The sequence below is a fragment of the Typha latifolia genome, chromosome 2 (assembly GCF_019914945.1).
Source record: "Typha latifolia isolate L0001 chromosome 2, TyphaL0001v2, whole genome shotgun sequence".
NCBI lineage: Eukaryota > Viridiplantae > Streptophyta > Magnoliopsida > Poales > Typhaceae > Typha > Typha latifolia.
In genome coordinates, this window is record NC_133087.1 from 15,290,766 (window position 1) to 15,305,537 (window position 14,772).

At 36.6% G+C, this 14,772-nt stretch overlaps 2 protein-coding genes across 4 annotated transcripts; one reads left to right on the forward strand and one right to left on the reverse strand.

Moving 5' to 3' along the window:
- Nucleotides 1–221: 221 nt before the first annotated feature.
- On the forward strand, nt 222–9,377 carry LOC140782749 (uncharacterized). 3 transcript variants are annotated; one of them, XM_073129496.1, is made up of 15 exons: nt 222–364; nt 442–521; nt 1,615–1,709; nt 3,109–3,269; nt 4,319–4,470; nt 5,219–5,337; nt 5,448–5,615; nt 5,734–5,804; nt 6,288–6,359; nt 6,826–6,963; nt 7,503–7,658; nt 8,061–8,113; nt 8,205–8,380; nt 8,575–8,660; nt 8,755–9,377. In XM_073129496.1, the coding sequence occupies exons 1-14, from the start codon at nt 307–309 to the stop codon at nt 8,633–8,635; spliced, it is 1,560 nt and encodes a 519-aa protein (XP_072985597.1). In that variant the 5' UTR covers nt 222–306; the 3' UTR covers nt 8,636–8,660; nt 8,755–9,377. The 3 variants fall into 3 exon arrangements, with proteins under 3 accessions (XP_072985597.1, XP_072985598.1, XP_072985599.1); XM_073129497.1 differs by having other exon boundaries at nt 5,448–5,611; nt 5,730–5,804; XM_073129498.1 differs by lacking the exons at nt 222–364; nt 442–521 and having other exon boundaries at nt 1,637–1,709; nt 3,123–3,269.
- A 683-nt stretch (nt 9,378–10,060) lies between these two features.
- LOC140782752 (transcription factor GHD7-like) lies at nt 10,061–12,266 on the reverse strand. The gene is made up of 2 exons (XM_073129499.1): nt 11,805–12,266; nt 10,061–10,538 (listed from the first exon to the last, which is right to left on the reverse strand). The coding sequence occupies exons 1-2, from the start codon at nt 12,171–12,173 to the stop codon at nt 10,230–10,232; spliced, it is 678 nt and encodes a 225-aa protein (XP_072985600.1). The 5' UTR covers nt 12,174–12,266; the 3' UTR covers nt 10,061–10,229.
- Nucleotides 12,267–14,772: the final 2,506 nt, after the last annotated feature.

A 14,772-nucleotide genomic window follows, 5' to 3' on the forward strand; every position in this document is an offset into this window, starting at 1 on the left:
GAGTTCTTCTACGGACTTGGGTAGAACTAACTTGAATCCGGACCCGATTACCCGTTCCAATATTTCCGCAGTAACCTCATTATATTGGGTCTTAGGTCTATACTGCATAATACCCGAAACCCGTCCGAGTTCTTGGATACGGGTCGGGTCGTCTTTGGGTCCTAATAGCACAATAGCTCATCAGATCCATTTGCGGATCTAATCTAACATGAAGCCGACCCGTCTGCGTACTTGCTTGCGTTCTATAATCGGGACTCGAGAGCCACATCGATAGGAGGAAGAAGAAGAGTACGGTGATCCCAAACTATGGGTGGAAGCGTTGTCGCGAGCCACGACATGGCTCACACCTTCAAATATCTAATGGGTGAGTTCTCTTCTCTATTCCATCTCCGATTGATGGATCGCTTTCTTCTCGTCCTCTTGATTGGTTTTGGATCTCAGCGACGCAGTTTCTATCGAGAGGAATCCCCTTCATATTTAATTCTTGGATCGTGAGGCACCTCACTGAAGCTCACTATGCGGTAATTCATCTTCCTCACTTGTAACATATTTTTTGCGTTTAGTTTTAAATCGTTTGTTTGTTGAGTTGGCGAAAGTAAAGAGAAAACTTAGATGGAAGCAAGCTGGTTTGACGATTAGTATCATGAAATGTTTTCTCGCCTTACTGTAGTATTGTATGATTAGATAGTGTTTGATTAATAATTTAAATATGCAATTCTAGTTTATTAGTCGGACAAATATGCCATACCAAGGAAGCTTGCTAATTAATGATGTTGAGAATGGTGTGGATGGATGAACAAGAATAAGACACAATTTCTTATTTTGAGAAGGGAAGAGTAAAGATTTTGTGTCAGATATTATTACAATAGTATATTAGTATGAGGATGTAGAATTAGTATAAACGGTTGAGAGAATTAATTATGTTTCACTATTGAAGACATTCTATTTATTTCTATATTGACGCTAGTGTTAAGTTCAAATGCTTTGTCATTTAGTTTAATCTTTCTGTATAGCCTTTCAACTGAGTTGTGTTCTACAGCCGATCATATATTTAGTTGGGAAGAGTTAGTATAAGAAGAGTTGTTTGATCGTTGTACTACATGCCTTTTAAATTTCTATAGCACACATCATGAATAGACTTTGCCATCAATAACTGTTTTAGTTTTCCTCTTCCTTTCCTAATTTATTGATTCTTTAATTATCTTTGTTTAATATTCTTTTCATTGCCAGCTCATCCTTGTTTAATTCCCCCTTTTCATAGTGGCCATCTTTTTACCTGTTATCCTATTCACTATTCTTTCTTTTTCCTCCTTTGGGTCACCTCTCTTTATGTTCTTTTAGCTCCTTGTTTCTCTTATTTTCTCTAGAAACAGGTGGTCCATATGTCAATGAACCTAGCCTTTGCATTAACTTTTTTTCCTTTTCTTTCTAGATCCTAACCAACTGTAGTTAGCAGGTCCTTAAAGAGCTTCTTAAAGTATATTCTGGGAGTGGTTACTTTTAGTTGGTTCTCCATTCCAGCCATACTTTTCTGTTTCCTTAATTTTCATCAACTTGATGATTTTTTCTACTGGAACTCATCTATTGCCTTTCTTTTGTATGTATCTTTTGCAGTTGTATGCAGTGCAATTTCATCTTTTTGTTACCTGCATCTTGTTTTTAAGTCGGGAGGGTTTCCGGCGTGCATGTATGCGAACTAATGTTGAAAGGTAGGCATTTTCTCTTTTAACTGTAAGCGGTTACTTTGATTTTGGTTATTTATCAATACAGAAGAGCAGGGACTTCATGTCGTTGATGATTTTTATTTGGGGTTTGGTTTGAACTAATTCATTCGTTATTCACCTCATCCAATATTATGCTAAGTCATAGTCATACTTTGAGTGCCATATAGCCAATTCACATCAATTTTCTGTTGCTCTTTGGATTATGAGGGATTCATCTCTCTGCTACAATTGGCCTATGCTAGTCCTATGTTGTGACTACTGTTTTGTTTGATGGTGCATTAAATAATCCTTGCAAGACGACTAATGACAATATCACAGCATCAACAACAAATTAATTAAGGATGGCTTCTTGAATTTTCTTTCTCCATTTGACTCTATATTGGGTAATTTTCATTTGACTCTATTTTTGGTAGTGTCTTATGTTAATTTAAGATCAGATTAACATGTCAATTGGATGTACACAATTTTTCACATATCTTAGGGTTAACTGGTTCACTTAGTGATGCGAAAGAGAGTGGTGGAAACAAAGAGTATAATTGCAGTACATTTACGCTCCTCTTTATTGATGAACATTGAACAGATCACGAGTGAGCATGGAGGAGTCGAATGTGACATTCTCCATTGTAAATTTTCCAATAGAAACATTTACATTAGATGACAACTGTGCTACTAAACTGAGGCCTTTACATCAGATAGACATGCTCATGCTGTGAATCCTGCTTTTCTTAATGTATCCTACCTGTTTCTCAATTCTTCTGCTTTTCTTTGTGTTTATATTTTTCATCTATGTAAGCCTAATTAAGCATTAAATGCACATTTGAATCACTTGTTAGTAACACTCAAAACGTGCTATGCACATCTGAATCACTTGTTTATATTTTTCTCCTGTATCCATTTCTTTGTTATTGAATAGTTCTGAAGTATGTGTTGAAAATGGTTGTCATAACTCATAAATATATTGCTCTAGTAATCTAGTGTAATGCATTGGTAACATTTTTAAGTTCCAAATAAGATTTTGACTGCTTTTCTTATGTATTGCATGTGGGAAAATTTGTCCAGACTTCGTTATGTAGCAATTCTCAGTCTTGAATTTTTCTGTTATTTTCTTTTCAATGTATGTCAATGCATCTTTGTCTGGACTTCATTATGTAGCAATTCTCAGTCTTGAATTTTTCTGTTATTTTCTTTTCAATGTATGTCAATGCATCTTTGTCTGGGCAATTCTCAGTCTTGAATTTTTCTGTTATTTTCTTTTCAACGTATGTCCATGCATCTTTGTCTGGACTTCGTTATGTAGCAATTCTCAGTCTTGAATTTTCCTGTAATTTTCTTTTCAATGCATGTCCATGCATCTGCTAAAAGATAATGCTAAGCTTAATTACAGTGATGATGCACCAGTGGATGAAAATGCTGCAAAATTGTTGAAGATAGCTTGGATGACTTTTCCAATTGGCATACTTTTTACTGTTGCTGGCTGCATCTTTGTATTCTGGTATCAGAAACTCAGTTTTTCTGATCCATATGCACAAGCTATATTAATTCATGGTAATTTTTCAGTCCATGTAATACTGTTCCCTAGATATTTTGGTTTATAAAGTTCTGATGTACAAATTGTACTCGTTAGAAGAGTGTTTTGTTACATCTCTGAAAGTATTGCCATTTAGAACTATTTGGAGTTTCCTATTAAAGAATGTTTCACTACTAGTCATGTGACTTCCAATTCTTAAAATTTCCAGCAGTAGTATGTTGATTAGTTTTTTTTTTTTCCTCTGTTTAGTCTTCAAAAATGAGTACAAAACTTTTCCCAGGTAGTTTAAGATTGAAATGTGTGTAAAGCTCTGATAACATGATGTATGGCTTTCGAAATGTGTGCCTGCCTCGATAATTTGCTTGATTTCAAGCATGACATAGCAGAGAATTCCTATATGAGTGCTGCGCCCATTTTAGAACTCTATACATCCTTGTGGTCTGTGGACAAAGGTGCCTTTTAGAGTCACCATCCTCTAGTATTAGAATTCGCTCCAGCTTTCCCTTTCAACAGCTGATCTGTAAAATTCGTTCCACCTCTCCAGTGAGTAAAAGTTAATATTTATGACCTCGAATCTCGCAGTGGAAGGATGGAAAAAATGTATATGGGGTATATGCAGATAATAATGTCATGAGATGTGACCCAACTAATTTATATCTCTAATTCATACTTTCTTTTGAAAATTGGAATATTTATCTTGTCCTATTTCTGAGGAGAGAATATTCTAAATTTTTAAAAATTATTCTGATTCTTCTTGCTACCAGTAGGGAGTGCTTTATAGTTAATTTCATTCATTCATTGACACTGTCGATTAAGGTGGACAATAAAAGGTATGCTCACCAAGGAGCAGGGTGAAGGGACCTAAACAAGAACTAGCTTCGAGTATTAATCAGATTAATGAAAATTAAGTACCATGGTCAAATGATGGTCAATTTTTTTTGCTTGCTCAGTCTTCTGAATTTCAGTCTGTGTATATGTAGTCCCTTTTATTATTATATTGCCTTCTCTGTCTTTTGCTTATCTATTTTCTGGTGCTAGTAATTTATTTGAGTTTCCAAAATGACAGGATTTGCTTGTATGTTGGAGTTACTGGCAGAACCCCTATATATTCTTTCCCAGAATTTGCTTTTTCTTAAATTAAGGTTGATTACTGAAACTTCAGCTACTATTCTACGTTGCTTGACAACCTACATCTTCATTGCCAGACAAATTCAGATGGTATTATCATATCCCTCTTTCTTTCTTTCTTAATTTCTTCTTTCGTTCTTTCTTTATATTTCACAATTTCTTGAGTTCACAACAAGTTGAGCATTGTCATGTGGCATGTGTAAAAGTTTGTACACTGGTCTGTTCTTATATTATGTTCTTATATTACTATAATATTTTCTTTAGAAGATCTTTCAGATAGTAGGAAATCATAAACTCCCGATAATATAAAGCTGCCGAAAGGCACGTAACGTTGGTTTTGTGCATGTTTCAAACAGTTGTCTTCTCCATATTACCACCATATCATGTACTTAGTGATTTATATGTTGTTGAAGTTTGTCATTGTCAAATTATATTGGTATTTTTTTTATTAAGCAGCATATTAGATATTTGAAAAATATATAGATTGTATTACATGTGAGGAGCCCCATATGCTCCAGCCTGAGAGATGAAATTCCTACCTTTTATAATTAGTGTGTACTATCAGAATTCAATTATCTGGTGGAGTAGAAGGCAAATTTGCAAGGCTAAAATCGATGATTTGTGGTGGGATTTTCATTTGGTTTGTCACTTAAGATACTAATTTTTATAATCTCTAAGTTGAGGAAACTCATCCATATTCTTAACCCCAAAGAGTTGGACTAAGATTGGTGTGGTTATTATTTGTGTGTCATCTGTTAAAGATAAAATAGTTTGGTTTGCTATAAATTTATTTTATCTTCTTGCTTGCTCATTACAATGCTAAATTGAATACTTTCAGGAAAAGGAGATTGTGTTTGCTTTATCCCAGGCTGCTTATGGTGCCTGCTTGCTCTTTGGATACTGGGCATATTTTATACTTTTTCATAAAATCAAGCTCTCTCATCTTTTACCCTTCAGGTTTTAATCCCTGCTGTATCAGACTATTTTTCCTTGTTTCACTGCAATCCTTATCCCCACTCCTCCCCGCTATGCTTGTGCATAATACTCAAAACATCACCTGTTTTCAGGTTGCAGAAATCGACCAACTATGACAAACAACTTTGGCACATGTGCATGTTATTCACGGGTCAGTCTGTTCGAAAGCTGATCCTCCAAGAAGGCGAAAAGATTGTTCTTGTATGGTTAGATACTCCCTACAATCAAGCTGTTTATGGGCTTGTGGACAAATTAGGCATGTTATCCTAGTATCTTAAGAGGTTCAAAGAAAATTTCTTTACATTTTGGTGGAAACCTATTGTAAGGCTTATTATCTGTAAATTCTCAGGATATATGATCTTATGACTCTACAGGAAGTCTTGTTGTAAGATTGGTATTTCTTCCTTTCGAAGAAAGTTCATATGCTACTTTTGCGAAATTAGCATCAGGTTTGTTTCTTTATTTAAATAAAATGTCCTTATCTACTTTGGTGAAATTAACAACAAATTAATCTTTTTATTTAACAAACTGTCTTTTTGGTAAGATGTTTTGCCTAGCTATTGGACAGCATATATTATGTGGTATTTGTGTCCAAATTTTTAATTGTTAATTTGTTGCTGACTATTGTCAGAAATGAAGTTTCTATGCTGGTGATATTTGACAGCTTTTGGAAAACTAGAGCATCTCTGAATCATGTTGACTGAATTCAAATTGTTTCAATCAGCTTGGTCATTTTAGTACTGTATATGCACACACATCTATGGCATATTATGTACAAATACATGTGTATGATGTATAAATTAACAAGTAGTACAAGTCATGCCTTAATAATAAGATGATAAGAATTTATTTAGCTCATATAAGAGACCAAAGTTTCAAAGTGTGAACCCTCTGATATACTTAATCAATTGTTTGACCTTTCTTTGTTGCAGAACGATCTCCCCAGACGATTATGAAGTTGAGGAGTTCCTTAACTGAGGGGTTGAAGCTCGTTCTGCTGATAGGTATTCTACTAAATGGTTTTCTTAATATCTTTTTCAGTTCAAACATCCTGGCTAATAATAAAGCATCTTGCTACACACATCACAAGATACAGTATCATTAACAGTGATAATGTACATAGCTGTTAAAAGGGATATGAATCAAGTTGGACTCACAGTAAGAAGAGTGCTATGATACAGTAACTTAAGCTTACTTCCATTTGGAAGTGAGTCAAAAGTGGATAACCATGATTTGTACAATATGTTGTCTTGACCTTCACAATATTCTTGAAATGCTGGTACGGACAATTATATAACATTCAAATATTTTGTACATCTTTCCATATGCACAATTTCTCTAACTTTTATACTGAAGTATTGGACCCTTTTAGGACCAATTACATTACTGAAGGTTATTTTTCCTTGAGAAACTCTCAAAGTAAAGTTTTACAGGCCTTCTAGCTGATGTTTCCATTTTGCTTTCTCATAGGGCTTGTGGTACTAGCATTTGGTCCAAGTTACTCATATACACTCATAAGACTACTATACGGAAGGAAATGGAGTGATGGAGAAGCTCCAGTTGCCCTCCGTTGTTATTGCTTTTATGTCATCAGCTTAGCCATGAATGGTAAGTGAGCTGTAGCATACAGAAAAAATCTGATTTGTTGTTTATTGTATTGGTGGAATTCTTGCAGAAAAAATCTGATTTGTTGTTTACTGTAGTCATTATTGAATTTTTAATTAACCAACACATACTTATAATGTTATCCTTTTACTGTTTTAGAGACGATTATACAACATCAGTAGATCATCAATGACTTACTCCATCGAAAGCTACAATATAGAATTGTCATTTAGTTTTTCTTCTTCATCACTTGTCTCTTGTAATTAATGAGCCTCAGTTTATTTTACTTCTCAATCCAGCTTTAGTTAAATCCTCTCTAATACTATATGCGAAATGTCTTCGGTCATCGCCTTACTTACATAGGACCTTTGCTGTTGACTAGTTTAACTGGTTAGTTTCAATGTGCTTCCTTTTACATAGAGCAGTACATATGCTTGGGCATGAGCATGATACAATTTTTTTCTCCTTGTTTAATCTACTTCTACCAGCGAATATATTAATTGCACAGTTGTAAAATGCTTAAGTTCTTTCGTGTACTCCAGGAACATCGGAAGCTTTTCTCCATGCTGTTGCAAATGAGAGTCAGCTCAAGCAGTCGAATGATTCATTGCTCATTTTCTCTGGAATTTATATAATGCTAAATGTCCTCCTGATTAGAACTGCTGGATCTGTCGGGTTAATTGCTGCTAATTCAATTAGTATCCTTTTTGCAGAAGCCACTTTCTCCCAAAATGTTGCCTCATAAGTAGCGTTTCTTTATAGCTGTAGGGCCATGTTACATATAAGGATGTCATAGTTCTGATCTCCTTAATTATCTGTAAGTATTTTTTGGGCTTTTAGTCTTTCAATCATTTGAACATGGTTATGGTGTTTTCATGAAATGCTAGTCTTTATAAGGAAAAAGGGTTCAGATAACCTGTACAAGTACAGAAGTACTTGTACCTTGTGCTATCTCACATAATTGCTACTGAATTTCCCAGTATAGGAGTGAACTGCACCAATGTGATAAGCACTCCTTTCATTTCACACGCATTTGATCTGTAGTATGTTTTTAACATTGAAAGAATAAGGTCAAGCTTCTTCCTTGACTGTTGTCAAAGATATGCTATTAAGAATTGTATATTCAGCAGTTTTCATCAAACGATATTTCCAGGTAAATTTCTCCTGTATTCTTTTGGTACTACTGTTTCACAACATTCCTGTTTGAGTACACGTCAGCTCATTGAACAACCTTTTCTCTTCAGGAATCCCCATTTTCATTCTATCATTGCTTGCCATCTGGCTGGGTGGTTTTACTTGTTTCTGGTTCTGCAACTCTCGTGTCGGAGAGAATTTTCCTTGATAAGGAGAGCTTCTGGCAGACGATTCCCATTCACTTGACCATCGGGGTTATGTGCTTCTGCATCTCCTCTGTTGTAATGTATGCACCAATGTTCTTGTTTCTTCAATATTTTGGATCTGCAGGAACATGTTGAATTACTGTATATGGTTCCCCTCTCTTATTTTTTACCACATGCTTTGTGCCTTGTCTTGTTTTTTTTCATGCCATAGCTTTGTGAAGGGTATCTGTATCTATTTGATGAGCTTTAAATTTTAAACTCGTTCTGAAAACAGATACCGTCATGAAAGGCATTTGATCAACAAAATCATATGGAGGCATAAGCATATCGACTGAGAGACGACCATCTAAGTGTATGAATGTAAGTTTAGCTGTAATTCTTCCCTTGATTTTATTATCATAATTTTATCTGTTTGGATTATAGTCCTGATTTCTGGTCTCCTTCCAATGATCAGAAGGAGCAAGTGCTGATGATATTTATCAGGAGGATTAAATACTGATCATATTTATTCTGCTTCCTGTGAAAAATAATGGGAACTCTATGAGGCTTCATATGGTTCAGAATCTTATTACTTTTGAAGTGTGACAAGAAATTAGGAGAACTTTGTGTTCCAGTCTCCTGGCTGTAGACAGTGGCAAGAACTAAATTAACATGATTTGAAACTTTCAGCTTTCTGTGTGAAGGTGCATGCTGCATTTATTGTGGAGGCCTGGTCACGACCTTTAGCGATTACAAAGATGAAAGATGTTCTGTAAATGTGCTTATGGGACTGTTTAACTGCAGGATCAAGGCACTGTATGTTCTGGAGGAGCTCTTATCTGGTGCTTTGTTTATGCCATTTTTCCCTTGAGTTAGTGATCGAGTTAATCCATATCAGGATTCTTCTTTTCCTTACCATATTGTATCATACTTCCGTTTGACAGGCATTTTACATTAACATATAAGTTTTACATGTTGTATCATAACTTTTTATGCTAGGCAGTTTTTTATTATCCTCTGATGAGTGTAATTTGATTGGTATAATTGTTCAGGGAACTTTATCTACTTAATGCCACATACTTTACAATTCTTGAAGTATCTAATGTTCTTTGGTTATATTATGAATTCAAAGAGGACTCTGATGGATTATTCATGTACTTCATTATTTGGGAGTTCCTTACAAATTGTTGTCCTAAAGGCTATAGGTCGTTGTTATATGCATGTAAATATCTGGCTAGTGCTTGTAGAAATTAAGGTAGCTTCAGTAAATGGCCAGTAATATATATATACAAGTAAAAGAACAATTATAGAATCGCATGTATGCAGTGAACCTAATGATTTCATATTCATCTAAATTTAAGCCCTTTGCATTTTAACTATAAAGCATAGTACGTCATGTTAATGTGCCTACACTGTCAGATTAACGTAAAAGTGACAGAAATATGCTTTATAGTTAGAAAAAAAAAGCTCTATAAGTTTCTAAGTAACACTCATAACAGTCGATCATCTCTCTGCAGCTCCTGGAATTCCTAGGTTTACACAAGTATCAGTATCATATGTATATATCTATATATACTCTCTCTCCAGTTATATTTACTCTTTTATTCCATTTTCTTCATTCTGGTTCCTTTTCTTATCATCCACTGTGATAATTTTCTCCCAATGAAATCCCAAGTGAGTTGAATTTTGTAATAACTAGACTCATCTCTCTCTCTCTCTCTCTCTCTCTCTAGGGCAGCAGCACATGCAAACTTGAGCACGTACAAACACCACCAACAACAGAGACAAATACACATTCATAAAGGTAATCAGACCTGCTATCTTCAGTATAACAAGAGGCAGGTCACAGATATATAAAAATCAATAGACCACAACATACACTTCCCTAAGGTCTAAAATTAAAATTTTCATATGGATCGTCCTTCTTTGCAGTGTCATGCTTGCTGCACACTACGAACGGAACCATCCAAGATCAAGCCTTTCAGGGTCATAAGAAGGCAGCTCCGGTGTCGGCTGACCTGATTCTGAGATCTTTGCGAAGCGACCTTTGATCCTTGGCCTCATTTCGGCGTACGCTTTCCTTGAAGCATACCTTATTTGCTTCTCGTACTTCCTCTTCTTCCTCTTCTCTTTGTACCTCATGACCTTCGCTTCTCTATCCATTGCAGGATCTCCTTGGCTAGGAGTCATGGCTTCGCCGACCTCCTTAGAGTTCTCGCATGACGAAGCATCAATGAATGTGTTACCGGAGAATGCCATCTATAGAGGAAATTTAGAATGATCATCATGCCAACATAAATAGCAAAGTTTGGTCTGCATCTATATGTAGAGAGAGGCACATGAAATTTGAGTGCACTTCTTAATTTCTGCCTAATATCCCTACATTGCTCCAGATCCAACATAAATTAGTTAGCAATTAGCATGAAAACACCACTGCTTCTATATCCTTAAGGTCACAGAATGATCAGCAACCATTTTCTACGAAAATTTTACTTGGAAGGCAAAATCTTCACATCTTCCAGTAAGATTTGGCTAAATATATTTGTGGATATGAGAGAGACTTACGAAATTAATGAGCTAGTGGACTGGAAAAGGCATTAATTAGAATGAACGTCACGAATTTATTTCATGGTTGAGGGACTAAACTTAAAGATAGCTTGATAATGACTAATAATGACTGTCACCACTCGATAACTTTTTTTGCCACTATAGAATAAGAGCAGCTTTCTGCATCTTTGCGGTGAAACGATCAAGCTAAAAGTGCCAATAAAAGATTACAAGATGGAGTAAAACGTGCCAGTAAAAGATTGAAAGATAATCTGCACTGAGTAAATTAAAATGGAAATATCCAATATACCCCGGATCGACAATGTATGTAATGCACTGGACTCTTTGGAGCTTGTGAATATTTTGAAGGGATCACGTGGAATCCCCATGACACATTAGATATTTTGTACAGGAATGTTTTAGGTTTCTACTTTTATTTTTTTATATTTTTTTTATGATTACGATGTTATACATGTTTATAGACAATGTGATATAATAGCTAAATTAGGTTGCCAATATAGGGGCTGAGGTAGATGGGTCTGAAAAAGAGGTTTAGGGGAAATGCCTCTACCTCTTAAAGATTTCATTTTGTTTGGCAACTCTGCGGCTGTGGTTGGCCAAATCCTGTAAGGCAAGACAGTTGTTTTCTGCTCTTTTGCACAAGGGTAAGAGGAGTGTAGAGTTGCAACTCTTTATCCTTATAATTAAGTTGAGCTTTTGCTATACAGCAGACCTCTAAATTTAGCTACCAAAACGCAGATAAAAAGAAGTTCCCTTGAATAACACGGGAAGAAGGCTGGAATTAAAATCCCATTATCCTCTAGTGCATGCATGGATGGATTCCATCAGAACAGTGACGAAATTAAGCTCAGAAATACCGATCTCAACTTAAACAGTTTTTTTTAAAAAGAATCTTCTAAAGAGAGTCAAAAAAAAAGAAGAAGAAGAAGAAGAGAAGAGATCTAACACTGCACTCACCAAATTGGCCGTCGAGGCAGTGGGCATCATGCCGGAACTGTCCATCGAGGCTGGGATGGAGTCCGGTGGACCAGGCCTATCCAGAGATACATTAAAGGTGAGCTGGTGACCGGGATGGCAGGAGGATTCCTGTGAGGTATCTATGTACTTGAACGACGTCGGCACGACGGGCTGCGCCTCGCCCGTAGTCCTCGGGTCGCTGAACAGCCACGAGACCGGCTCGTCGTGGCCGAAGAATTGGAACTCGTGAAGCCCGTCAGGCTCCCGGCCGGACCCAAGAAACATTGGCATCGAGAGGTTGAGGTCAGTATGATGGGGGCATCCGCCGCCGGTGCGGTGGCATACGTTGCATGTGGCGGATGACGACATGGAGGCAGGAGACGGCGGCCTCCTGTAGTTGTGGGGGAGGCTTGGGGGATTGTGGGTGGGGGATAGCTTCTTAGTTGTCTTTGTGGGCGCTGGGAGTCAAAATTGGGATGTGTGGTGTGGTGTGGAGTGATACTCCGGTACGAGAAGTGGCTGCAGGAATTTCTTTCCGTCTGGATGTTTGGCAGCTTGTGATTGGCAGCTATAGCTTTGCAGCCAGCTGACAAGCAACTTAATTCGACTGCAGGAAGTTCCTACAGGTGGGGGGTGCAGAAGATTTTCTCCCATCCATTGGGGGCCGCGGGGAGGAGGGAGAGCGAGAGGCCAATGAGAGGCAACGAAGAGATGCGACCACATGAGCGATCAATACTTTTTTTTTTTTTTTTTTCTTGCGTGGAGGTTTGCTTGCCACCTTCTTATTCCTTATAATCCATCCCCAATCAATCTTATTAATTTGGGAAAATAACCTGGATTTCAGAGGGTAGGATGGGAACTTTGCAGGATATTATGTCATGTGGGCATGCAAGAAAATCAATCTGGTCCCTCCTCCCGGCTCCGGACAGCGAAAATATGGACATTGTGCGATCATGTGGTGCACCGTGCACACGATGAAAGGTACTGTTTTGCATGCGAAACAAATGGCTATCTACCACGTGGCAGATAAGGAGCGTACCCACTTTGGAAGGCAGTGTTTGAGGATGGTAGCTGATGGGATCCCGGTGGATAGGCTGTCGGACTGGTAAGCGGTAACTAGTCTTGATTCTTGAAGATGTGGTCACGTGGCACAAGGGGATCCATAGAAAAGAAAAGGGCAAGAAGAAGAGATCCAAGTAGGTATAGGTACGATAGACTCATAGACGTGAAGAAAGGAAACCTTAAAAAAGTCTCCCTAAAGTTTAAAGCATCCGATTGTGGCTATAGAGATTAGAGACTGTTTTTTTTTATAGGATTATTGTCACGTTTCAAATTATTAGCTGCTCTATAATCTTTTGAGGATTAAGGCGAAGTTGTCCAAACAACAATAACAATGGAATCGATGAAGGTGAGAGAAGGTACGAGTGCCCTTGCGATTTACGTGACGTTTGAAACGAGTGCCTCCGTGTAGAATTGGAAGGTCGTGTGGTTGTTGCGACAAAAGCGGCTAGGTACCTACTAATGCCTGCCATTCTTGTCCCGCATTACAGTCACACATCTATCTTGAAAGTGAATTTCGCTTCGCACAATCAAAATGCTAGCAGCCATAAAGATGGTCCTCGACGATAGAGCCAGCCCTAGCCCCTATGTACTCCTTTAATTCCCCTTTAAAAAATAATTGTGCGGAAGAATTTAAGCAAGCATGCCACAATGCATATAATGCGGCCACATAATATTTGCAGATTGCCCATTTCGGAATTTATATTTGGAGAGGGAGAGAGGGGCATACATTGTCCAGCCCACTGTGAGGGTCATATCAAATAAATAAATCAATATAGATTGCTAATAGTCAAAACTACTTCAGAAATGAGTTTTTGATCAAAATAGATTTTTTTTTTTATCGAAATAGACCATCCTCAAATTTATTTATTAAATAAGATTTAATTTACCGTAGCTTTAATAAAAATGCTGAACTGAAAAATACTAATCAATTCTAAGCAAGTTATCAAATCTTATACCGTAGAAATTGATGATTACACAGGAAATTGACAGTGTAAATTTTGCCATGGGTGAATCTCCGCATTGTTAGATGTTTGCCTAGGAATAGATTTTGGATCTCCTGCAAGTCTCGGAAAGAGAGAATCTCCTCTACCGGGTGCCGTGAATGAAGATAGATGTGTCTAGTTAGAGCTTCGTGTAAACGAGGCTAGACTTTCACTTGGGTGAAGGCATGATGAGTTGAATTAAATAGAGTACCGAAAGAAATATTTGTAGCCTATCTATCCGTCCAAAGGATTTATGTACTCTCCATCAGATGAGTGTTCCATTCTTTCTTAACACTATAACAGAAAGGGACAAGGCAAGATAAAGAAGATAAATCTTAATTTGGAAAGACCGATTATGGAAGAACAGAAGATTTTCTCTCCTTTCATACAACGTTCAACTTTATGTAAAAAAACTTATTTTCCCACCGTGCAGCAATAATGAGGCGCTCAAGTACAAAAGAAGCAAAATATCTCTTACAATAGGAAACTAAAATAAGCATGTGATAAAACCAAAAATCAAGTGTATTCTTTTTATGCAAATCACCCTTAAAAATATGCAAACTGTGGGAGAAATATACTTAAAAAATAAATAAAAGACCTACTTGTTCAACTAAATACTATAAGTTAAAATAGGCATTTTGATCTTTCAAAAATTCCATACATTTATGATCCGAACCGAACCGAACCCTACTATTTTTTTTATTAATAGCCTTTTACAAAAATATGCAATTAATAATCTATTAAATAACCAAACTTATTAAATTATCAATATATCCTCAGAAATACCCATTAACATAGGTATAATTCTAAATTAGAAATATAAAACTTAAGAAGAATATATTGGGAAAAAAATTATATGATGGTCAAGATACTATCATTGTATATGAGCTCAATATTTTTTTTTTTTTGTTGAGAAAAAGGGA

What these genes read in the sequence shown, in the direction of transcription:
- LOC140782752 (XM_073129499.1), bottom strand. Translation starts at nt 12,173, where the DNA reads ATGTCGTCATCCGCCACATGCAACGTATGCCACCGCACCGGCGGCGGA. An exon ending in CTGCCTCGACGGCCAATTTG is followed by an intron (nt 10,539 to 11,804) that starts GTGAGTGCAGTG and finishes TTTCCTCTATAG; the next exon opens with ATGGCATTCTCCGGTAACAC.
- LOC140782749 (XM_073129496.1), top strand. Translation starts at nt 307, where the DNA reads ATGGGTGGAAGCGTTGTCGCGAGCCACGACATGGCTCACACCTTCAAA. An exon ending in TCACTGAAGCTCACTATGCG is followed by an intron (nt 522 to 1,614) that starts GTAATTCATCTT and finishes TATCTTTTGCAG; the next exon opens with TTGTATGCAGTGCAATTTCA. An exon ending in CTTGTGGACAAATTAGGCAT is followed by an intron (nt 5,616 to 5,733) that starts GTTATCCTAGTA and finishes CTCTACAGGAAG; the next exon opens with TCTTGTTGTAAGATTGGTAT.